The sequence below is a fragment of the Temnothorax longispinosus genome, chromosome 2 (genome assembly GCF_030848805.1).
Source record: "Temnothorax longispinosus isolate EJ_2023e chromosome 2, Tlon_JGU_v1, whole genome shotgun sequence".
Classification (NCBI taxonomy): Eukaryota; Metazoa; Arthropoda; class Insecta; order Hymenoptera; family Formicidae; genus Temnothorax; species Temnothorax longispinosus.
In genome coordinates, this window is record NC_092359.1 from 1,276,244 (window position 1) to 1,300,793 (window position 24,550).

General features: G+C 48.0%; 4 protein-coding genes across 7 annotated transcripts; 2 read left to right on the top strand and 2 right to left on the bottom strand.

The window, feature by feature from the left end:
• Nucleotides 1–141: 141 nt before the first annotated feature.
• LOC139825301 (uncharacterized) lies at nt 142–3,608 on the top strand. The gene is made up of 6 exons (XM_071797928.1): nt 142–477; nt 958–985; nt 1,106–1,277; nt 1,445–1,531; nt 1,624–1,651; nt 1,711–3,608. The coding sequence occupies exons 1-6, from the start codon at nt 399–401 to the stop codon at nt 3,231–3,233; spliced, it is 1,917 nt and encodes a 638-aa protein (XP_071654029.1). The 5' UTR covers nt 142–398; the 3' UTR covers nt 3,234–3,608.
• A 236-nt stretch (nt 3,609–3,844) lies between these two features.
• Nucleotides 3,845–12,213, bottom strand: LOC139825290 (uncharacterized). The gene is made up of 7 exons (XM_071797899.1): nt 11,793–12,213; nt 11,310–11,506; nt 11,026–11,217; nt 10,702–10,947; nt 10,542–10,595; nt 4,136–10,452; nt 3,845–4,051 (listed from the first exon to the last, which is right to left on the bottom strand). Exons 1-7 carry the CDS (start codon nt 11,810–11,812, stop codon nt 3,920–3,922), a joined length of 7,158 nt encoding a protein of 2,385 aa, XP_071654000.1. The 5' UTR covers nt 11,813–12,213; the 3' UTR covers nt 3,845–3,919.
• A 1,066-nt stretch (nt 12,214–13,279) lies between these two features.
• Tmep (Transmembrane endosomal protein) lies at nt 13,280–19,345 on the top strand. Of its 2 annotated transcripts, none has more exons than XM_071797934.1 (6): nt 13,280–13,947; nt 14,623–14,846; nt 14,950–15,544; nt 15,634–15,875; nt 15,966–16,050; nt 16,737–17,304. In XM_071797934.1, the coding sequence occupies exons 2-6, from the start codon at nt 14,643–14,645 to the stop codon at nt 16,769–16,771; spliced, it is 1,161 nt and encodes a 386-aa protein (XP_071654035.1). In that variant the 5' UTR covers nt 13,280–13,947; nt 14,623–14,642; the 3' UTR covers nt 16,772–17,304. The 2 variants fall into 2 exon arrangements, with proteins under 2 accessions (XP_071654035.1, XP_071654034.1); XM_071797933.1 differs by lacking the exon at nt 16,737–17,304 and adding an exon at nt 18,037–19,345 and having other exon boundaries at nt 13,281–13,947.
• Nucleotides 19,346–19,347: 2 nt separating this feature from the next.
• Nucleotides 19,348–24,493, bottom strand: LOC139825295 (uncharacterized). Of its 3 annotated transcripts, XM_071797920.1 has the most exons (4): nt 23,354–24,493; nt 23,038–23,151; nt 20,678–22,958; nt 20,395–20,556 (listed from the first exon to the last, which is right to left on the bottom strand). In XM_071797920.1, exons 1-4 carry the CDS (start codon nt 23,783–23,785, stop codon nt 20,537–20,539), a joined length of 2,847 nt encoding a protein of 948 aa, XP_071654021.1. In that variant the 5' UTR covers nt 23,786–24,493; the 3' UTR covers nt 20,395–20,536. The 3 variants fall into 3 exon arrangements, with proteins under 3 accessions (XP_071654019.1, XP_071654020.1, XP_071654021.1); XM_071797918.1 differs by having other exon boundaries at nt 19,348–22,958; nt 23,354–23,671; XM_071797919.1 differs by having other exon boundaries at nt 19,348–22,940; nt 23,354–23,670.
• Nucleotides 24,494–24,550: the final 57 nt, after the last annotated feature.

A 24,550-nucleotide genomic window follows, 5' to 3' on the forward strand; every position in this document is an offset into this window, starting at 1 on the left:
ATAATTCTTGTAGAGATGTCGATAAAGTGGTATCTCTGTAATTGCTAAATATTGAATGGAACTGCTTTACCGATAAATACCATCGAACTGCGCATCTTGTTACGAAGTTCCCCAAAAGCCGTAAAGATGCTACAACAAGCGTTTTTTCTTCGTACACGTGAATGGAGAACCAGAGGAAAATATAGCGACGTAAATTACAAAACTATACATGCCAAGAATTATATGTGAGAAAACTATTTTTTGAAACAAAACTAAAGTTCGTATTTTATAAAAGGAGGGAAGCGGAAGGGTATAAGAGCGGTGCCGTGTGCCGTGCGTTTCGATAAGGACGACGTTGACGCGACGGAAGGCGGGAAGAAGCATTTTCCCTTGTTTATTCATCTTCGGTGTGGAGCACAATGGTTATCTGCAAATTTTATCGGCAAGGCAATTGTCGTTACGGACAATATTGCCAGTACGAGCACATAAATCATTTCGGTAAGAAAGACGTTATTTTCACTTGATATTTCACTTGCTTAGTGTTTCTCGAAGTTTTTCCCTCGGCTGAGGGAAATTAAGATGCGTTCTGCCTCTTCTTTAGGGGCAATACGATACATATACTCTAGTTCACAATTAACTTTTTTACTCTCTTTCTGAATTTTTCTTCTCCCCTTAAACGGAGAATCCTCTTAGGGCTGGTAGTTTTAGCCTGTTGCTAAACTACCTAATAGTTAAATCATATGTATGCTTTGTTTATCCTTTACATTGGACAAAGATGTGATTTAACTATCAGGTAGCTTACCAATAGGTTGGAACAACTGGTCCTTAATCGAGGAATATGCGGGGGAATAAAGACTGAGATTGACCCACGGCCTTTTAGTTACTAATCTTTCGTGGACACACGGAGTCACGCGTCACCCCCATTTTCACTGGCGTTGAATAACATTGAATAACATTGTTGTTTATTTTTCCAAACAGGCAACACCAAGAACGAGGATGATATCATGTAAGTAATCGCATAAAGTTTGCATGTGGATGTGCAAGTTTCTGTTTACGTATATAAATTTGTATACTTAAGCTCAGAGTGATATTTATTTCTTTTTTCTTTGGTCTGTACACATGTCAGTATCTTGGTGGCCAAGGAGGTGCTTCTTGCCGAGCGAGGCGGACAGTGGTTGTTGTCGTGCTTTGCGCCGCTCAAAGAACGTCCCTGTATCCCGGATATGGAGGACTTGTCCCCAGAGGAAGTCCGATGGGAGATATATCACGCACAGAAGAACGGCATGGTCGAACAGGCGGTTAGTTAGGATTATGTCTATGGGTTATTCGAGCAACACGGAGCCGTAAAAGACATCTAAAGGATACCTGGAGAAATCTTTTCGGCATTTCTGTTGCCCAGATAAGCCATAAAAGTGCATTCGTAAGCGTATCGAATATCAGGCTATCTTTGCATATTGCCTTTCAGAAACTACACTATCAACAATTGTGCCAAGACATGAAGGCGAAAAGAGAGATGCTGAAAAATCCTTCGCGAGAGACAATCTCAGTGCTGGTATGTCAAACGACATAATTTTCTCCATATAATCGCTTTGATCAGTAGAAGAGAACCTGTTGATTATATTTAACAATATAATTGTGTTTTAGAAAAAACTTTTGGGAAGTGGCCAAAAAGGTGGGTTGAATGCAAGCAATAGTAAATAGCCGGAAAATCATCTGCTTTGTCCTTTGCAGCTCCTCATCTGAACCTAGTCAATAACACGCCGACCAATAACGTATTTGGAAACACATCATTCGGCGTGCAAAATAATAATCCATTTGGCGGAGGTGGATTTACCTCGTCGAGTAACGCATCGTCGATATTCGGAAAGTCTAATAGCAATAATAATACAACGTCCGTATTTGGCGGTGCGACGAACTTCGGAAACAATATCGGCGGATTTGGTACTGCGACGAGCGGTGCTGGCTCTATTTTCGGAACACCGAGCACCTCGACATCCTTCAGCGGCGTACAGAACAGCGCGCCGACGTTTGGAACGCCTCAAAACAATCCAGTCTTCGGCGGGACGTCTCAAAATGTGTTCGGTCAAAACAGCAATGTATTCGGCGGGACGGCCCAGCTCGGCAACGCGCCCACCACCTCGCTGTTCAACAATCCGACGTCGCAGGCGAACACTTCGCTGTTCGGTGGGGCGACGACCACCGCCCCCAGCTTGTTCGGCGGCTCCGCCGCTGGATTACAGACAAACTCGGTCTTCGGCGTCTCCACCTCGTCATCGTCCGGCTCTTTCAACGGCGGGGTATTCACTCAGCCGAAATCGCAGGTGCCTGCGTTCGGCGGAGCGCCCGTTTTCGCAGGGGTAACTCCTAACTATGCCAACAATCCCGCTGGCAACGCGATGTTCGGCGGCGGTCAAACATTCGGCGCTCCCGCGATATCCACGAGCGGTATCTTCGGCGGATCCACGGTCACCGTTACGCCGGGTTTTGGCGCGGCAGCCGCCATCACAACGCCGGCTTTCGGTACGTCCATTGTATCCACGACGCCAGGTTTCGGTGGATCCGTCGCTACCACGGCGCCGGCTTTTGATCTGAATCAACAGCCCAGCAATAATACCACCTTCGGGACGACGGTATCCGCTCCGAATGTCTTTGGTCCACAAAACACCGACCCCACCATGCCGGTAGGCACTATGTCGTTCGGCGCGCCAGCTGTCGCGATCACCGGCCCGTTCGTCACCACTAGCTCGCAGCAATTCGATTCTACAAGCGTGAGCTCGGCGCCGTTTGCCGGCACGGGATTCGGCGTGGCCGTTCCGAGTACAAATAGCACGTTTGGCACCACAGAGACAGCTTCCAATTCGATATTCGCAAACGCAGGAACTACCTTTGCAACCTCCAACGGAACCGTTCCAAACCCGTCGCTGTTCCCCGCACCGACATTCGGCAGTGTCAACACTTCCTCTCCGTTCGGTCCGAACGCTGGCACAACTCTTACGTCAACGGCCGCAAACCCATTTGCACCGCGGATGCAACAAGGCGGTTCACCGTTTGGAATCGCGCAAAATCAGTCTAACATCAACGCTTCTCCATTTGGAAAATCACCGTTCAACACCACTGCAACCAGCACCGTCATCGATGATACCATTTACAGTGTGGATAGTGCATTAACGGACGATGAAAAGAATATGTTCTTGGCTGAAAAATTTATTATCGGCAAAATACCACTCAAGCCTCCTACTAAAGATATAAGATGACTGGATGCCATTTGCGGACTTATAGTGATATGTATTTAAATATACGCTCTGTGATAATGACACTTTACTTTCTACTATCTGTAAATATCCAAATCTTTATACGACTGAAGTACCTAATCAGGTTCTTAATATAGACCATGTTTATGTAACTAAATGAAGATTCTTATTAATTTCGATGTTAATGAACCTCATTAATTCGACAGTGTAACTCGACAATTAGAGAGTCAATACCAGGACGTGAATTATGGGCATAAAAATATATCGCATGATGCAAAAAAAGGAACTTTGATTAAAAAACTCAATTCTATGTACGATACTTTTTAATCTAATATGACAAAATCGTTGCTCAACCGTCATAACTTTAGCGGATCATTTGTTTTATAATTTAAATATTCAACACGCTAACATAAATCAAATATACATTTTTTTGTATCAACGTCTTTTAATTTAATGAATAATATATGGTATTTACATATGTACAAGCGATGATCGATCGTATCACAAACTATGAAACCTCATCATAGGAGTGAAAGGAATGAGAAGGCAGGAGGAGGAGGAGGAGGAGCAGGAGATACGGGAAGCGGCGGAACGCTATTAATGAATTGCGTGCCTTCCGAAATCTGCAAACAACGTATATACACACTTCCTAGGCTCACACAATTGGATTTGGTATTACGGAGACACGTTTATAAACACACCTGCGGCAAATGGCACAGAGCGTTCGACGGATAATTACTTCGTTGCGTATAGGTCGCAGGCTGATTGGACGTCTGCGATAGGCCGGGTGGTATACCGTTCGAGGACTTGTATCCAGTGACCTGAAAAAAAAAGCAAGGTTTTTGTTGATGCACGAAAAATCGAACGAACCGTATCTATATAATTTATTGGACGTGATCCGATACCTTATCATTCATTTCAGGAAAGATCGTGCTTAGGTTGAAGTTGGTGAGACTGGTGCCCGAAGGATGATGCGGCATGCCCATCGGATTGCTCGAGACGATTCCTCCGCGGACCATGTTGGAGTTCATGGAAAAACCGGCCGCTCCCACGGTCGTGACACCCTGAGCGCTCGCCATGGCCGACGGTGGGGGCGGTGGAAGACCGTTGACAGTCTTGGCGTAGACATTCGTTTGCGGATGATTCTGATAGAGAGCATTGGCGGGGGGTGGCGGTGGAGGCGGGGGTGGCGGCGCCGCCAGGAACGCCGCCGAATGATGATACTCCTCCATCGGAGAGTTGATGCCGGTTAGAGGAAAGGTTCCCTCCAGGTTCTGCATGGGTCCGTTTTCGAGAGCCTTCCGCTTGCCCTTCTTCGCGGCAGTGGAATACGAACGTTTGTCGCAGTTAGGATGCTTCCCGTAGTGCTGATGATTCTTCCCGTTCCCGTTGGCGTTCCCAGCCGTGGTGGAGGTCGTGTTCGCGCTGGACGTATTAACGGTGCTAGCGCTCGACGAGCTGCTCGTTCCAGCCACGTTCGGCAACAGAAAGTTAGTCTCTTGCACGTAATCGGCGGCGTTCTCATGCAGCGGCATGGCCATGTAGCTGTTGGGTGTGTTGGAGATGCTGCTGATGAAGTTGCTGGTAGGATAGATAGAGTTGGCGGAATTGGACGAGTACGCGTACGTGTTGAAGTTTTGATTGACCACCGATTGACCGTAACCGGCCGCGGTGCCGTCGTCCGGTGGTGGCGCACTAGAGAAGTAGTTGATAGGCATCACCGCAGCATCCGCGGACAAACCGCTCTGGAATTTGTTCTGGGGATAATTGGTCGTGAACTTGATCGATGCGTGCTTATCCTGGCCAGTGTCATGAATGCTGGTGCCAATTAGTGCCTCCGCAGTATAGTTGCTTTTGCAGTTTCTGCTTCTCCAGTGGACATTATTCTGTTGATATTTTTGCTGCTGCTGCTGCTGTTGTTGCTGTTGCGGCTGCGGCTGCGGCTGCTGGTATCCCTGTTCCGTGAACACGTGCCCGGATGATTTTTGTTCCTCGTGCCGCTGATGCAAATTATTATTGTCGTTGGTTGTTGTAGACTTGCGAATGTCCATTTGCCGCTTGCTGGTCGTTCTGGGACTCGCGTTGCTCTTCCTCTGATGTTTCCTAGTCTGCTGCTGCTGCTGCTGTTGTTGTTGTTGTTGTTGTTGTTGTTGTTGCTGCTGCTGCTGTTGATGTTGCTGTTGCGAATGCTGGTGCGGATGAGGATGGTGATGCTGGTGGTGTTGATGCTGCTGATGATTCTGCTGCTGATGGCTCTTCTCCGCCTTCTCATGCTCCACCAACTGACTCACTGACAGGAAGGTGGAAGCCGGATGCTGCGCGTTCTGAGTATTCAATATCGCGTGAAGATCCCGTCCCGATACGTTATTCGCCTCTTTCTCCTTTATAGATGCATCCTTGCTCTGCTCCGCGGAGATTCTCGACGACGAGGTTGCAGCGCCGAACAGGAAGTTCTGCTTGTCCAGATTGGCGCTAAGATCGAGATCACTTACCAGACTCTGCAAACTCGACGGTACAATATGCTGATCGATACACTTGACCGATGACTGGCCGATCGCATGTTCAACACTATTATGCACGGTGTTTTTCGTCGGAGACCACGGAAACGGTTGCTCCTCGGAATAGAAGGTCTCCGCGGACCTCTTTGGATCACTTTGCAGAACCGGTAGATTTGGGAAACTATGGGCAGCGGAAACATCATAATTGTTGTAGAACTGATTTGGTGTGCTCTGGTTGTACGCAGGTGTCTGCGTGAACAAATTATTTTGGCAAAACTCTAGCTCCTTGCCGATCGGCGGTAGAATAATATCGGCGAAGTTAGTGTTGTGCTTGACCTCCGGTGTCATCATCCAATTAACCGGTGCCTTGATCGCGTGTTGTTGGTGCTGATTACTCTTGGACTTATTGGTATTACCGTTATTGTTGCTACTGTGCGATTGCTGTTGCTGTTGCTGCTGCTGCTGCTGGCTGTGCTTCACGTCGCTACTGTAACTGCTGCTGTCGTGCAAAGGAATCTGTCCTTGACCAAGAATCTGATATTTGTGCTGACTTGGCTGCTGCGTCTTCTCCGTGTATTTGAAATTCACGCCGGTGTAAGCCTCGATCGAATACTTCATCTGCGCGTTACTCTCCGCTAGATCGAAGTTAATCTGTGGCTCGTACGTGTACACTGCCTTTTCCTGCTTGGACGACAGATTTTGATGATTCTTCTGACCGTGTTGCTGGGAATGCTGCTGTTGATCCATGGCAGCGCCGTATTCGTTCTGCATGTAGTCCGAATCTATGCCGTACTTGTTTTTGCTCTTACTACCGTCGGGAAACTTGTAGTCGTTGCCGGTCTGCTGACCTTGCATCCGGTTCTGCTTCGACGGGTCATTCCTGGTCTTCGAGGAATCAACGAAGGATTGCTTCTGCGACTCGATCTTTCCTTGTCGCGACTTGTCGATCCCGGTCGACATGGTTGAGCTATTCGGATAATTGTCACCAATCAACACTTGATTAGAGAAACTCGAGTTGTCCTTGTGCAACGGTACGTAGCTATAATTCTCGCAGATGGTCTTTGCCTCGGTATTATCGTTCGGATGTGACTGTCCCTGATCGTAATGCACCAGATTGTTGTTACCACCGCCGCCACCACCGCTGACCGGCGAGAATGTCGTCCAGATAATACTAAAATTGGACGAATTATGAGCGACGGTGGTCGTGGACTTGGTGTGATTCTCCGTCATCGTGCTCTGCTCGTAGTTGGACGTGGTGATAAACGACGAGGTCTGTTGCGAGTATCGTGGAACGGCGCTTTGCTGCACCGCTGCTGGCTTATTGTTGTTGGACATAGCGACAGTCGAGACGGCGTTTGTCTTCTTGTCGTCCTTACTGGGATACGAAACGTAATTGCTATGCGTGTCGTCGGTATTCGCGTTCAGAACGTTCGTCCGTTCGCTCGGATTGCTCATCGCTTCCTTGACGTCGTACTGGTACGACTGGGCGAATGGATCTACATCTAGCTTCTTTGCGGGAACGTAGGCCGGATCGCGTATGTGATTATGCTGCTGCTGCTGTTCCTGAGTCTTAGAGCTGAGCACGTTATTCAGCTTCGCTTCTTGATTCGGATTCAATGTGTCTGTGCTCTTGTTTAGCTTGGAATAGTTCCGTTGGAAAGTATTTTCCGAAGAACTCTGACTCGCAGTCTTCGTAACGTACTCTTGATTTCGCGTTGGAGCGCTCGCGGCCTCGTTGTCGCCGCTTGTATATGATATAGAATCCTTCTGCGACATCGCCTTCGCTTGGTTACCAACGTAATCATTGTGAGAGCTCGCGATAATGTGTTCCTGTTTTTTCTGAACGGTAAACGTCTGCTGGGAATTGTTCAAATCTAAGAGAACATGACTGTCCTTGGTCTGACTGTACATATGTTGCATGTCTTGAGAGGGCAGAATCGAAAGGGAGGACTCCTTGGCCGGCACAGAGTAGCTCTGCATGCTCTGGGACGTCACCGGAAGACTTCGGTCCATCTGACTAGCGTAATCCACACGGTGATCGGGAACAATACTGGCAGAATTGATGAGTGTGTCCTTGTTGTGCGACGGATAAATTACATGCGATGAACTTTGCGAGGCTTTGTCCTTCGTTTGAGTCGAATAGTCCGCTTGCAGGGATCGCAAGGCCGCGGACGAGGAATTCGTGGTCACTGTCGCGTTCTCGAGCCGAGTGCTCAACAAGTTCTGAGAGTTGTCGACGTGCGGACCGACCGTGGAATTCGATTCTTGCGTCGTCGCGTTGGCATTTTTGAACATAGACGAGTTGGACATACGTTGCAGCGTACCGAGATTATGGCCCAGCATCGTCGAGTAGCTGGGCAAGAAGTCCTGCGGTCCGGAGTACGTCACGTCGGGATTGCGGCTCGTTGCCACTTGGGATGATGCACAATCCGCGATATCGCTCTTGTCGGTAGACGCGGGGATATTTACCGGCGCTTGAGACGTGATTACGTTACCACTGTTCAGCGTACTCGACGTCCTCAATTGACTCGAACGACTTTGATTCGTCGCCACATTCGGGGACGCGCCTACGATACATGAGGAGTCCACGGCGGAGAAATTGACTGAGGTATGGGAAGAATACGCGCTGGTGGTCATGACGGATTTCTCCAAACTCGGCGTCAGGACGGTCTGAACTATCTTGTACGGCTCTCGCAACGTCTCCTCGTTCACCACCTTCGGCAACGACTTGGTCGTCGCGCATTCCACAGGAACGATTATGTCGGCGTTCGCGTTTACACTCGCGGACGCGATTTGCTTCTCCTCGCAGGATGTTTTCAGCCGCTTCTCCGCGATCGCGTGCGACGGCGAGGAAGTCTTGATCTTGAAGCTGTTCGGCTCCATGGTGCCTATCTGCAACAGCATCGGCGGAGTCTGACTATGATACTTGAAGTCATCCTTCATCTCCTCGTCCAGGACTTCGGTTTTGCCGTTCAAGGACGACACAAGCGGAAAAGCCATCAGGAACGCTGCCGTGGGTGATATCGATTCCGGATTATGCGAACTGGAGGGAACGTGCAGAGAGGCGAATATGTCATTGGACAAGTCCGAATGTAACCCGTCCGTTCTGTTGCTGATCGGCACAAATGTGTTCTCACTGGTGTACGGCAGTGATTTCGGCATTTCGTCCTTCGAAGTCTTTACCAATTTAGTCTCATCGTTGACCACGTTAGCTGTTAGTGGCTGCGAGGACGACGACGACGATGACGATGAAGACGATGCCGTTGCCGTTGCCGATGTCGCTGCGTCGACAATGTTTGCATCGGACTTCATCGTTGTCGTAGTGTTCGTATCCAAATTCAGAATGATCTTGTTGCTCTCTACGCCGCCTATCGTGTCATTGACCCGCTGTTGCTCCTTGGCCGTCGCCACGCGTAAAAGACTGTCGAAACGTGTACCCAAGTTGCACGTTTTCTTCGGCCCGTCCGAACCGACGGCCTTCTCCGCCACTTCGACGTCCGTCAAGGTCGATTTCGCGTCCAAGTGCTCGATATTTCCGTCACTCTTTTCCGTTATGCTGTCGATCGACATGTTGAAATCATTAGACGATCGATCAGGTGCATCTGTCTCTGACTCACTGGGAAATTTGTCCGAGGCAATGGTCTGCGACACGACATCCTCGGTCGTCTTCTTATTCATATCGAAACAATTCGTGTCCACGATATCCATTAGTTTGCTCGTCTCGGATGTTTCTTCGCAACTAGTATCATTTGCTGCTTGAGTAACCATGTTATTTGATTTCGTGACAGCAGATTCCTTCTCGTTGCTGACAGTCGCATGCTCGTCTCGGATGTTCTCCCCTATTCTCTCTATAACGTGCTTCAAACTTACGATAGATTTGCAAGTGGCGGTGAAATCTGTCGCTTTCGAAGCGATTGGTTGGGCGGATTGGTTTGCATCATCGTTCGTGTCTTTCCGTTTCTTGTCTTCCGGCTCGTCCGCGGAATCAGATTCCGTAGATAAACCGCGTTTAAGCGCATCTTTTCGCGGGACGATTGTCGCGTCCTCGTGAGTCTTGGCAGGTTCCTTCGGCGATTTCTTCTCGACACTCAACTCTTCAGCCGTTTCCGGCGTACTTTGAACGCTTTTGTGACTCTTAGAATGATTCTTGTTGCCCTTCGCTTTCACTTCCGACTCCTTCTTGCTCGTGCTATCCTTGGGCTTCTCCACTTTGTCCTTGTGTATCGCTGGTATAGGCACTTTGTAAGCCATAGTCGTCTTCGTGATCTCTTTGCCTTTTGGCAAGATACCCTTGTGCCCGCCGATCTTCGTGGCATTAATTATATTTTTCACATTGGACGCCCAGTTGTGAGAATCGACAACCATATTCGTGCGAATACTCGGCACGGTGTTCAGAGTGACCTTCTGCACGGTGTTAATCAAAGCGTGATTGCATATCGAGACGACGGAGTTCTGGACACGATTCGCCAAGGGTTGCATGACGATCATCTGATTCTGTTGCGTGTTACCGAGGATTATCGGGTTCGTCGATGCCTGCTGCGTATTCACGATGATGTTTGACGTCATCGGAGCTACGAGGGGCATCAGTTTTCCACCAGACAAAATGAGGGTGTTAGGAGTTAAACTGGTGACAGTGTTGGCCATAGGTGGCAACGCCGAGTTTTTCTCATCCTTGCGTTTGCGTTTCTTCTTCAATGACTTTTGGGATTCGACTTTTTTATCCACTGTAAATAAATAGAGAATTACATTAGCAATGAAGATTAATAGATATTGATATATCTATTAATATAACAAAACCATGTTTTTTATTTACCGGTCTTTTTTTTCGTATTGGCTGTTCCTGTCGCGGTCGCTTCGTTAGCAGAATCTAAATTAAAACATAGGAGCGATATAAATGCTTATCAACATCAAGCAATGAAGATTTTAAGCACAGTCATTTAATTGAACGGCAATAATTCTAAATTTGTTTGTACCATTTTGACAACGCTCCACTTCCTTCGATCCAGTCTCAGCTAGGCTACTTGTACTATCGGAATTATAGTTTTTGCTATTGGCACAGTTCACTCGATTCTCCTGATTCTCTATCGAATTACAGACATCCTTAGCGGCGGCAGCTTCCTCGGACAGCTTTTTCGGAACCGACGGTGTCGCAGATTTTTTCTTAGAAGGCACTTTATTTTCCGTGGATTTCTCCTTTTTCTTCTTCTCTGAAGTTTTCTCTGCAAGTGAACCGGGAAATTAGAAAACTTTGAATTATCACTTTCAATTTTAAATCTACATCCAGGTAATGCACTTACTTTCTTCGATCTTATCAAAATATTTGTCTACGTCGTCGACATTAATTTTATTCGACCACTTTAAAGGGGATATTTTTTCAAGAGCCGGCTCGGCTGGTACAGAAATTCCTGCCTCCTTAAGAAGAGTGGATAGTAACTGGGTACGAGACATCAGCTGTGTCACGAGTTTTTTCAAACGAGCCAATTCTTCCTCTGAAAAATCAAAAGGACATGTAGCACCGAGCAGATGTAAAAAATGAAACGCTCCTCCCACTGATGCGCCGTGCAGGTCTCGAAATACGTACTGTGTGCCTCCGAAGCGTGAGTGGAGAACAACTCCTCGGTGCGGCTATGGAGGTCTTTTATGTACTTCGAGGCGTGGATCAGGATGTCGACCTTGTTGCGTTTGCGACCTTCCTGATGCGGCGGCAGAAGGTCCGCCAATGTCTTGAAGTACGCGTTCATACGTTTTCTTCGATCTCGCTCCCATGTTTTCGCTTTGCTGCAACGAAATCTCTAGATAGAAAGAGCACAAGACGGACGAACGTGGGGAGGGTGATCTGAAGCGCGTCTCTCCGCGCTCTTTGACGGAGGAAGAATTTCAGGGAAAACCAGAATCGGACAGATCGTGGATGACTCTTTTTTCATGTCCCTCTGCAGTTGGAAGTGGAGAGAGAGAGAAAGAGAGAGAAGGTACCTTCGATCTCTTGCTCTCGGATTATTCAGCGCAAAATCGCGGATGACTGAGCGGCGAAAGGTTAGAAGGTCGACAAATCCCGAAAACTCACGTGTTCTCTTTTCGTGGCATAATTTATCTGCTTGACATCGTTCTGCAGAGATAGCGTGCCGCGAGAAGCGCCGGGGCGTCACTTGCCACCGACATTACGCGATCGCGAGAGCCGCCCTCGTAATCCTGGCATTTCCGCACGACTCGCGTACGACAACCCTCGCGAAAATACAAAACACAGCGCGAGCCTGCGAGGACACGAGAATACAGCTGGGCCGCGGAGTAGCGCGGAGCGCGGGACGGAACGAGCGGTGGGGCAGCGGGAGGACGGAACTCGAGACAATCCGACTGGGTCGCGACGGAAACTGCATTATCGACCGGCAAGCCCAGATCTCGCGCTACGAAGTTTCAACGAACGGAAAGTGGAGCTATAGATGGCGCGCCACGCGTACTACTCGACCGCCAAGAACCATCGACGCAATTGTTTTTTCAGTTTATTTTTCGTAGCTGCACTTTTCATCTCTTCTCCTTTTCTCTCCGATGTCCGATTACATTTCCGCGCTCGTTTCAAGTGCACATAGTGCAACTACAACACGGCCTATCTCTCTCTTTCTCTTTCTTCGTTGACGACATCGTGACGTCAAGCGCGAGGTGCCTTATCCAGCTGTACTTTTTTTTATGTAATTAAGTCTTCTCGGTTGTTTATTTAAAACGTGAACGATTACGCAAATGCGAGAGGAACGTAAAAGGACTGAAAACAGATGCTCATCTCATTTTCTCTCTCTTCAAATCGACACGGAGGTCTCCGCCGCGCGTGGTCTCTCGCGGTCCGACCTTCAGCAGCTGGCGCGAAAGATGCCGATCTCGCTGTCGAAACGAGATTACGAGATACGCACCTTTCACGAGGATTTACTCACGGTCGCGCGTTCCAACGCGCGATAAAATTCTTTCTTGAAATCGTCGCGATATAGCGGAACGTGCAGGCGTCGTAAAGCTTTTAATCGCGGAACAAGGGCAAGGACGCGGGACGTGGAAACGGAAGCGGGACTGTCAAGAGCGATATCGACTTGTTTTCTTAAACAATAACGATTCAAAAGCGTTCCACGGCTCGGCCTTGAATACCCACGATGAACATTATTACCTCGAAAATTGCGTGAGACAATTTCTCTTTAAATTAATTATTAATTTCCCCCAAAATTAATTTAAATAACTCGTCAACGAGACAATTATCGAATAATCGCCGAGAAGTGTCTCAACAATTCTATCACCGTCAATTGTTGCAGGAGCAATCGAGTCCGATACTGATATAAAAAAAACAAGATTTTCTCCCTCGTTTATTCCTTTTACAGCAATGATCGTGCTTCAATTTAAGCGCAGAAAGTGCGGGCAGCTAAGGAAGAAAGAAAGAGAGAGCAAGACGGGGCGCCGCGTCGCCTTGCGCGGAAACGATTTCCCAGTTTCTCGGCGGGCGACAGGTTCGTGGACGGGCGGGGGGCGGGGGGCGGCGAGCAGAGCGGAGTACGGAGTACACACACACGCGGCGCACGCACGCGTGGTGGGGTGGGAGTGAAACCGTCGCGGGATCGGCTCGGCGGCGAAGGGTTGGCTCGCTCGGGGAAAAACAGGTTCGCGTACCGTGCGTTTTCGCGTCGCTCGATCTCGCGATCGCCGACGCCGACGAATCTCGCGAAAGGGAGACAACGATCCGCCGTCCGGTGCTCTCCCCGATCTCTTCCGGAGCAGTGGGCAGTGGTACGCGTCGGGAGAGCGCTCTCGGAAGTGGACGATATACAGCTACTCCATCCGCGGACGGAGAGTGCCGCGAGCGCGGGAGTGCGCGAGTGCGGGCAGCAGAAGTCGCGAGTGGAACGATTCGCGGAGGAGCGACTAATTCCGCATATAGTTGCGTTTATGTACGGTGTGTTTGTGCGTCGCCCGTAAACGGCGGACGCCGTCTTTCGCGGCCTGGCTGAGATCGCGGCCGACTCTTCACTCAGGTGGCCCGCGAAGCGCGTTCGAGGCGCGCGAGTCACCGACAATCGCCAATAATAGAGAGAGCCTGGCAGCTGCTGTCGTCCCCGCGTCGAAAGGCGGACGTCGTGACAGCGGGAGCGAGGCGACGTAAACGGGACAGCTCGCGGGGAGAGGGAGCAGAGGGTACGCCGAGCGTGCGTATGCTGCAAAATCTGGAGAGGACTTCGCGAATGGGGGCACGGGTACGTTGCTAAAACGAGAAAGAGAGCGAGCGAGAGTGTGTGTGTGTGTGAGAGAGAGAGAGAGAGAGAGAGAGAGAGAAAGAAAAGAATCCGCGAGACTTGCGTCAGCGCGACCCGATTGTTGCGTCTCGATTCGCGATCCAAGTCGGCCCGATTCCGCTGAATTCGCACAACAGCAACGGTTACGGTTACGTGAGAACGAGCCTTATGTTTACGATAACGTGACGATTAGCTCGGATTTTCCTTCTCCCTCCCCGTCGGCCGCGCCTGGTGTTCTTCGTCCCGAAAGCGAGTCCCGAGAAACACTCGCACGTCGCACGCCGTGACATTCCGCGATCCTCCGTTTTACGCACGTACGTGTATCGATTTACCCGCGAGTGTCCGTCCCGTCCCACGTTCGCGCGAGTCGAGTCGCACGCGCTTTCTTTCTCTCCTTCTCCTTTGTCCTCCTGTGCTCCTCCCCCCCTTCCTCCCTCCCACTCCCTCCGTTCCTCTCCGCTCTCCGCCGCGGGCGTCCTCGCGCTCGTGAAATTACGCGAGCGATCGCGCGATGACTCCTCCGCGTCCGCGTCGAACGTCGTAACTCGTAACGGATACGACGCGGAAACGCGTCAACGGTCGCGTCTCGTCGTCCTGGCGTCACGAGAAATTAATCCCCTGTGTTTGCGCGCGTAGTGCCACCAGCAGGTTGACGTATGAATGGTGTCGGGGTCACAGGGACGCACGCCACGTACGTGAATCCACTTGACAAGATGTCAACGACCACCGACGTCAGCGACTTGGCGGCGGCGGCGGCGGATCTCCCGAAGGAAGGGACGCCGATCTTCCTGCAGACCCGCGCGGCCCAGGTCATCGCCGGGGTGTTCGTGTTCGCGGCGCTTTTCCTCACTTGCCAACAGGTACGGAATTGTCGGTATAGGCGATACAACGAGACGCGTTCGATGGTTCGGCGTCAGCTGTCAACTGTCAGCTGTCATTTCTCTCTGCCCTCCCTGTTTGCAGATCTACCAGCATCTAAGGTGGTACACGAATCCCACGGAGCAGAGATGGATAGTGCGAATTTTGTTCATCGTGCCCATCTACGCTATTTACTCCTGGATCTCGTTGCTGTTCTTCAACAGCGAGAGCTACTACGTTTACTTCTTCACCGTGCGGGACTGTTACGAGGCGTTTGTTATATATAACTTTCTGTCGCTGTGCTACGAGTACCTAGGCGGTGAGGGGAACATCATGTCCGAGATCAGGGGCAAGCCGATACGCTCCAGTTGCCTGTACGGCACCTGTTGCCTGGTCGGGAAGACCTACACCATCGGCTTCCTGAGATTCTGCAAGCAAGCCACTTTACAGTTTTGCCTGGTCAAGCCGGTGATGGCGTTTGTCATCATATTTCTGCAAGCCTTCGGTCATTACAGAGACGGTGATTGGTCACCCGACGGTGGCTACATTTACATCACGATAATCTACAACATCAGCGTGTCGCTTGCGCTTTATGGGCTGTTTCTGTTCTATTTCGCTACGAGAGATCTACTGACGCCGTTCGAGCCTGTGCTCAAATTTTGTACAGTCAAGAGCGTCATCTTCTTGTCGTTCTGGCAAGGTAACATCTGAAATTTAAACGCTTGTAAATACGCGCGTATCAAGTATGGTATATAACAATTGCAACAAGTGCTTTTCTATTCCACGCAGGAGTTCTGTTAGCCATCTTGGAGAAAGCAAATGTCATTTCGCCCGTTATAAACAGTCTGGGTCAATCAACGAGCGCTGGTACAGTCTCCGCCGGTTACCAAAATTTCCTCATTTGTATCGAGATGTTATTCGCTGCTATAGCTTTACGTTACGCATTCCCGTATCAAGTATACGCAGCTGGCTGTGTTACTGACTCCAGAGGTAGAAGCGTGACGATGCAAAGCATCAGTAGCAGTTTGAAAGTACGTATAAAATATTTCTGAATGTTTTACAGAGAGATACTCCATTTTTGTCATTAATTTAATACTCTATTCGCCAATAATATTTTGCAGGAAACGATGAATCCAAAAGACATTATGACCGATGCCATCCATAATTTCCATCCACAGTATCAGCAGTACACGCAATATAGCGCAGGTATGTATCACTTTTGTAATAATTTCTTAGTTTTTTTACGCATTGCTATATAAATTATTTTATTAGTGTGTATACGTCTTTATTTATTTTTATTAATGTCGTACATATTTCCGAATATTGTCCTTCATACAGCATGACATAGTATGCGATGAACGCGTCGTCTCATTTATTTCAGTTTTTGTATGCGTTGTCTCTCATGCAAAAGTTACGTTTTCTCATACATTCATAAGAAAATGTCATGTTAAAATAAGGCTGTGATACTGAATGTTTTAATTATAGAGCAAGATTATCCGACGTGTAATGTCAATAATGCCAATAATAGTTACACAAGATACACGTTTCATTCGAGTTTGCAAACGCTTCAGTTACAGGCTTTGGTGCTTTTGTATATAATTTATATTTCACTTGTACTTTCTGACACTTCACTGCTGACCAATGCAGGCACCGATACATCATTATTAATATATGTTATCCACTCACATACGTGTATGTAGCGAATTTCACGCGAATTTCAAGCAAATTCGAAATCACGGATAGTAGAAAATTTGCTTTCGAAAATGGTTCACTAATATTTATCATTTTACTTGTATAAAAAAAAACTAATTATACATAAACTTTCCTTATATGTGCCGGTTTACTAGATTCAGACAATTACTTTGAAGGCACTTTTGTTTGCTGTTTTTCAGACGTTAATACCAACTTGCCGTACGAAAAGATATGACACAGTGAGGCGTCACTTTTTTAATTTCAAGAAATTGGACATCGATCTTTATGCGCGACTTTAAATGAGGATCGAAAGATACACGATACAGCACTATACTTTGCTTACGGAATTATACAATGCCTTAGAGATCGGTATCTGTCCGCAAGGGGTCGATAAAAATGAATTCTCCGCTGAAATTACAAAATAAGGGTTGTACTTAATATACCATCGATATATACGTATTATATGCATATAAGACCCATCTATTTTGCGATTAACAAACTCTGCTGTAAGATAGAAGTTAAGCACTTAACATAAGAGGAGCATTTAGGAAAGAGGAAGAAAGTAAACGGGAGAGGGAGAGAATGGCGTACTTCTATAGGAGAGTGTTGCTCTATAATAAGTGTAAAGAATAATTAGGATATTTATTAATATATCGTGTCTTTTTTTTTTTTCTATAACATTGTAACTGTCAACTTAATTTTATTGCTTTTATTTTATATTCCTACCACATGGTACCATGTAGCATGCGAATATACGGTATGAAACGGCCGGGCATGTAAAGCACGTCATTATGTCCTCTTTCTCAACAGTACTGCATTTACAATGGCAGAATTATCACAATCCTAGCTGCTTGCGATTATTTTATTTTTTATATTAATAATAAATTGCATGAATCGTTTATATTGCGATTATGTCGCATTAATATTAAAAAAAAATTTTTTTTTTCTCTTGCACCTTTGTATTACGTGTATTATGTGTAAGAATTCGAACTTTGTTGCTCTGATCAAGTCTCTCGAGCAGATTAATAATCGCTATTCGCGGTCGTTACGATTCGGATCCGTTTTTACTTTTTTCGTACTTTTCGCGTTATTGGCAGTTTTCGTGCAGAGGTCGAAATCCATTAAAATTCCATCGAGTTCAGCGTTTGGATGTATCGGGATGTAGAATCCGTGGATAGGAATGCTATATAGTGGTCTTTTTATAAATAAAGGTTCTTTATAGCGTAGGAAACTGAACTCGCCGGAATTATACCGGTTTCGATCCTCGATTTTGCAAGCGCGGTCCCAGAGCAAGAACGTTCGAGATGTAAATGTGACATTTCGGAGAAGATTATCTGTATTCGGTCACAATTTTACGTTCAATTAATATAAAAGACAGGCGCGCGCCGTAGGCGTAGGCCGTACATTTACATGCGGTCGATTGGCACATTTATTGGCCGATGGACACATGTATCTCGTGTGTTTGCTCACTGTAATGTGTAACAATGATGTAACAATTAGGGGGCCCGAAAGGACAACGTGGTATGCGAGTATCCAGCTACGATCCGGATGATCCGCAAAACATGCCGGTGCCACCACCGCAAAGGCGAAACACCTCTCACCAGCGCGTCGCTACGATTTCGCAAAATTATAACGAAAAAACAATGTTACTGAGCAGCGACGATGAATTTCAATAAGGCACACGGACGCGTTTCGGGGAAATGTGATTCACGCTCGAGAATCGTACCGACGACGTTACGTTACACAACGCGAAACTTCCATAAATCTTTAGAGATCTGCTTTCGAGGGGGGAGGAGGGGGATGCAAGAGAAAAGCGATATGTTATTAAGCGACTCGCGCGAAGCGAGTTTAATTAGGTAAAAACGTTCTCGCGGACCTTTGAAAAAAATAAAGATGGAGAAAAGGGAGGAAAAAAAGATTATCGCGCGGGGCGTAAGAGTGCATTGAGTTTCACTGTAATAGTTCCATAATGTTACATCCATGTTAATATATGTATTATGTTACAACATACGAGTAAAGAAATAGTATAGAAGATATTTATTTTACTATGCTGACGTGTTCGAGGCAGTGTTATCTGTACACCCGTGGCTCTACTGCGACACTACAAGAGGTATTAACTGCACGATAAATGCTTAACTCTTCGTAACGAATAAGCAAAGGTAATTGTATGGTACTTAATTTCACGCGCGATACCGCGTCTCCTGTCCGGAGTACAGTACGTACGTGAGCGACGACACTTGTTTACACTTTTGTATCTGTTTTTAATTTACGTGTTGCATTTAACGAACCTTGACTTTTGCAATCTCGCATCCGTACTCATATAAGAGCCACTCGCGAGCCACAGGAATATTTGCGTCCTTCTCCACACAAGTCCTACCGCAAAAACTGTTCTTTCTTTGGTCATTTACGAAATTCGTACTTTGTATATATCACCGAGGTAGATTAGATCTGATAAACGCAAAGAAATCGATGAGTTTTCCTTCCCGACGGAAGCCTTTCAATACGAAAAAAAAACCAACAAAAAGAAGACAGAACAATTATATGCGCAAGAAAAGGACGATCGACGAACATCGTGTCAGATATGAATAAACATTTGGTATTCGGTGTCTTATGTGTACAACTGTGTATAATCCTTATATTTTTTTTAAAAGCATAAGAGAGACGATCGAAGTTGACAAAAGATCTATTTTATATGACAACACGTTGTGCCGAAATCTTTCGTCGCCGTTTAAGAACGAAGTGAACGTGTAAATCTGTGAACAAATTTTATTGTCCTATTACATCTCATAATAAAGGTAAGACACAACTACGTGAATAGAATATTATTTATTTACATTAAAACATCTGTTAATAATACCTCACATATAGAAAATATACATACCTATATACATACATATGTATTATTCTCTCTATATAGAATAATGTATATGTATATATTAGAAATTTTAATTATACAATAATCTGTCGATGCTTCTTTTCTTACAAATATGTTAATCAACTCGAATAGCATATTACTGTTAGAAGAATAATTTAGAATGTTATTAACAGCCTTTAATTTTTGGCAAAAAAAATAAAGATATAATATTGTACACGTTTGGATAAAACGGTTCATTTTTCTGATCGCAATAAAGCGAAAAAGCACCATCCCTGTATGTATTCACCGACATCCTACAATCTACTATCGACTACCAACCGATCCAGTACGATCTGTCATCCGTCACTATCTTCTTCCAGCCGTGCCAAGGAGATTCAGAGTTTTCGCGCGCGGGTAACGTTTCCGGCAGCATGTTACCGGTTTTCGATTGTACGCCGCTTAACGTCGATTTCATCGACGCGTTCGCAGCTGATTGTTTCTCATCTTCGTCGTCGTCGTCGTCCTCCTCCTCGTCCTCTTCTTCCTCCTCAATATCTTGATACTGCAATTCGTCGTCCATGTAAACAACTGCGTTGTTATCCTCGTTATTCGCGTACTTGTGATATTCCTCGGCAACGTCGCGCTTCGTTACTTTGCTCGTGGTGACGAGCGCGTTCTGAATGATCTCCAAGTCGTCGGCGAGCAGCGGAGATGGCGGCTTAATTATGGGCTTAAAACCGATCGATCTGAGACGCGCGATCCGTAGATCGCTGTTGAACGCGTTCACCGGCACAAAGGCCGACGCTCTATCCTGCAGAGAGTCCGCGTATCCCTCGTCGCTCTTGCGACTCACGTTGTCCTCCGTGAGGGTGGAAGTGGCGCAGTTTCGCGACGCTCGATAAACCCGGGAGCCTTGATCGGGCACGTCCAACGCGGTTTCTTTCAGTTTCTCCAATTTATCCCACTCCATCTTCAGAATAGTTCTCTGATCGTTTAACTGTCCAATAACGTACACCTCTGGATTATCGGAGATGAGTCTGCACTGCGTCGTCGCATCCATCGTGTTGGGTTTCCCGTCCTGTTTTTTGCGAAAGCAGGATAAACGCGACGTTTGAGCGGCACGATGCGGTAGGGGGATTGTCCGTGTCAGCTTCTTCCGAAGGGTCCTGTTAAAGGAAGTCTCGGTGATGTTGTGGTCGGCCGTTTCAGTTTCGTTCGCCTTCTTCCTGTTACCGGCGTTATTATTGTGATGCATGCGATTTTCATTATTATCGTTACTAGGATTACCTTTGAGATTCTTTCGCTTCCCGATTGAATTGTTGATATCCTTGCTGCTCGCATGCACGGTGCTGGTCATCCTGTACTTGTCCTTGGTCTGTCTCTCCCCGGCACGTTGACGACCGACCTTGAGCTTGCTCTTTCGTTCAAAACTAGACTTAAATCGCTTGTTGGGCGCATATATTACGGTATTGAAGGTGCTGCAACATCTCGCGTATCCGTTAGTCCTGCATCGTAATCTTCTGTTTCTGGGTCCGCGTGTAATGGGACCGAAATTAGCGTCTATCGTCAAGTTGGCAATTTCCCTATCTCGTTTCTTATACTTATTCTTTTTGATCGACGAATTAGGAAAATCCGGCTTGGCCAATACCGCGCCCTTGTCGGCCCTCAGACGGGTTTTTATGTCGTACGAGCTACGAGTGTGTTGCGCGATAGTCTGAAGCGAAGTCTGTACACGAAACGGCGATAAGTACTCGTTGTTTTCCTTGGACACGCCAATCCGATCGCTTCGCCTAACGTTATTATTACGTTTCAGGCCCGCATCGTTGCAGGATTGGTGATCCACCTCGGGTAGCAACTTGTCGAATTTTTCCCCATCTGCTTGTTTCGTCACTTTCCAAAATAATCTCTCGGATCTGGAATATTTGTAATATCTTCTGTTGTCCAAACACGCGACGTTCTCCTTTATGTTGTCCGCTCCTTTTCGCTTCTTCCTAAGATTTGCCCTCGTCGACGCATGCTTCTTAGTCTTGGGCTCCGGAGTCGTTTCCCTTTCCGACGCGTTCCACATCTCGCATTCCTCGATCGTCAGTCCTATCACGTTTCCGATCAGTAATTTGGACAGAGGATGGTGCATCTCCTTATTGATCAAGTTTAAGATTTTGTCCGGCGTCAACGAGTCCAAGGACTTGATGCTTTGCGCGCAGAACGATTCGCTCGGTGTGTCCAAAGAGTCATGGCATTCGGAGATTCTTTCATGCGTCACGACCGAATTCCTCGGCGATTCGTTACCGGGACTCGATTTCTGTGCCGAATCATTAACGATATTGTTGGCGCTCAAATTTTGCACATCTTGGAATTGTTGAGCACTTTGCAGTTGTTCCTTACGTTCGATCGTGGTATTTGCACCGTTCTTGAGGCTGCTTAGCGACGAAGACACAGAGCACAAATGTTTCGACGAGTTTACGACCGCCGAGTTTTCTCTATGTTTATCGAACGGAGAAGCGGCGCTCGCGTTATCAGTCGCAACGTGACCGTTGTAGGATACGTTTTCATTCGGCCGAGAATTAACTCGCGTCTTATCCACATCCGTCTTCTCGGTAGGCTTAACGTCTTCCTTGGGGGTCAAGTGACTACTCTCCATGTCCAACGCCGTACGTACGGTAATGTCGATCGGCTTGGAGGGTTTCTGCAACATCGTCGAGACGCTCTTCTTCGCGTCCTGCGAACTGTGCGACGACTCGTACAGGCCCATGCGTATCGAGATGTTTGTACTGTGGGTTTTAGTAGCCGACGCACCAAGGCACAGCAACATCTTTTGATCAGGTACAGAAGTTGATACAGCGCTCTCCGCGTTACTCGGTAGCTTCTTAAAGACGTGACGCGTTACGATGGAGCTCTCCGGTGCTGACCGTCTGCTGATGTCGATCGACGGTGTCGTTAACGCGACGGGCAGACCCTCGCGACTGTCCCCGTGACTGAGTTTTCGCTTCCGGCAGGTGACGCCATTGTTATTCGAACACTTTCTCAGGTCATACGTATTTAGATGGTCCGACTTCGTCAATGGGATGTAACGTCGTATGGAAGACAGGTTTTCCCAGCCTTTGCTGCCCCAGTTGGGTGGCTCCTGATCACCGAGACGCATCAAGGCAAACTTGTTGTACCTGGTTCTATCCGAAGCCGCGCCGATCCAGCAGTCTATGACTACGTAGAGCCCGTCGTACCTGTATCCCGTGTTAGGCGCGATATCATCTTGTAGATTGTAACTTCTTATTAATCTCAACGGTATCTGATTTTCGTAGTTTCGAATGAACGGATCCGCACTGGGTTGATGCTCGCGATACACCTGGCCTGTAAGCGTCAGATAATCACCAAGATCCACGTCCTCCTTTACATTGCTATGCGAGGTGCAAACGGAAACGACGCCGAACGGCCCCTCGTGTATGTCGGCGTCGAAAGGCTCGTGCATCCTGTCCCTGGAGCAGTCCATGAGGATGCCCCACCAGGATCCAGATGGGAATCCTAGTATCGGGCCGTACCAGCATCTCGAAACCTTGACAGACGTACAAAACTGATATATCGCTACCGTACATCTCATTACACGTGACGTAAACAATGTATAAAACATCAACGGTAAAAGTGACACTTACGTTCTTGTTGCACGCCGAACTCGACTTGTCCGAAAACTTCAGCGAGCTCGTTTCCACGGCTTGATTGAGCTTGCCAAACAGTTTGTTTAGATCCTGCCTGCCTCGACCCTTTCCCTGAAATGGGAGTAAAAACAAAAACACGTGAACGTGAGCTGTGACGAGCCGACGAGCCGGGCGCACAAATGGGCGAGGAATAACGCGACCAGGCCAGAAACGGGACGGAGTAGCGGATGGCGCAAACGGTCCCTCGACGGAGGGAACAGTACACATCAGGCGGAACAGGACGGACACACGGGAGGCCCCCGTGGCGCAATACCTGATTCTTATTTCGCGCCTCCTGCAGCTTCCTCTCGTTCTCTTGAATCGTATTCGCGCACACGGTTCTCGAGACGTCACTGCTCGCCCTCGCCATCTTCATGGACGCGGGGGGCAGGTCGTCGGGCACGCCGAGGACGCGTTTCACCACTTCCACAGTCGCGACGGCACGCTCTCCATTCGGAGTATTCGGACCGCGGTCCGTCGTCCGTCCCCGCGAATGCAAATGGCCGCTATCGCGGCCCGCGGCCGTCCCGTCGATAACACCGCTCCGCGATAACTTCACGATGTAAACACGCGGCCGAGATCCAGACCCCCCCTTCACCCCCCACCATCCCGCCCAGCTGCACCACCTGCACTCCGTCACCGACATCCTTCTCCCTCCCTTCGACCGGGTATCCGTCTGTTTCGCTTTAAAGTGCGAGGATCGCATCGGGGGGGCAATGTTATCGTTTGAATATCACGGTAAATCGGTGAATCAGATCCGCGAGTCGCGTGTCGCATCGCGTTACAAATTTTACGATGTTTCGTCGAATCCGAATTCGAGATAGGAGATCGCGGCAAAATCCTCGTGGATTCGGAAACTAGGTTCGCTTGTTCGGCAGCGTTTTTTTCTCGACACGCTCTCCACATCGATTTAAAGCGAGCGACAAACGCGTAGCGAGGCTTTAAAGAGGAAAAGAGAGAGAGAGAGAATGAGAAAGCGTGTGATTAAAAAGCGATTAGACGAGTGATAGATCGACGAGCCTAGACAACCGCGAGCGTCAATGCACCGTAATTTAGCGAGTTTTATTGACGCACGGCTAGAAAATCGGTCGACAGAGTTACGAGTTACGACGATAACGAGGAGCCTCGTAATTTCGGGAGATCGATTCGAATCCCCGTCTCCGGAGTCCGGACGGAGAAAGGGGTAATCGGGGAACAGAGGGATAGGGATCGTGGCGGGCGATCGGGGCGATAGAAACGAGGCTTTCGGGGGGCGCGCGCGGGCGAACGGAAATGGGGAATGGGCGACGCGGACGCGTTGGAAACGGCGAACGGTGGCCGAAGGAAGCGAAGGCGGCCTCGGTGCGTGAGCGCGCCGCGAGATGGCGCGCGCCATGCGACGCTGCTTTTGACGTTCGCATATGAGTTTTTTTTGATTCCCTCCACTTTGAAAACGGCAGGAAGTGATTTTTCGTAGGGCGCCGCTTAGTCC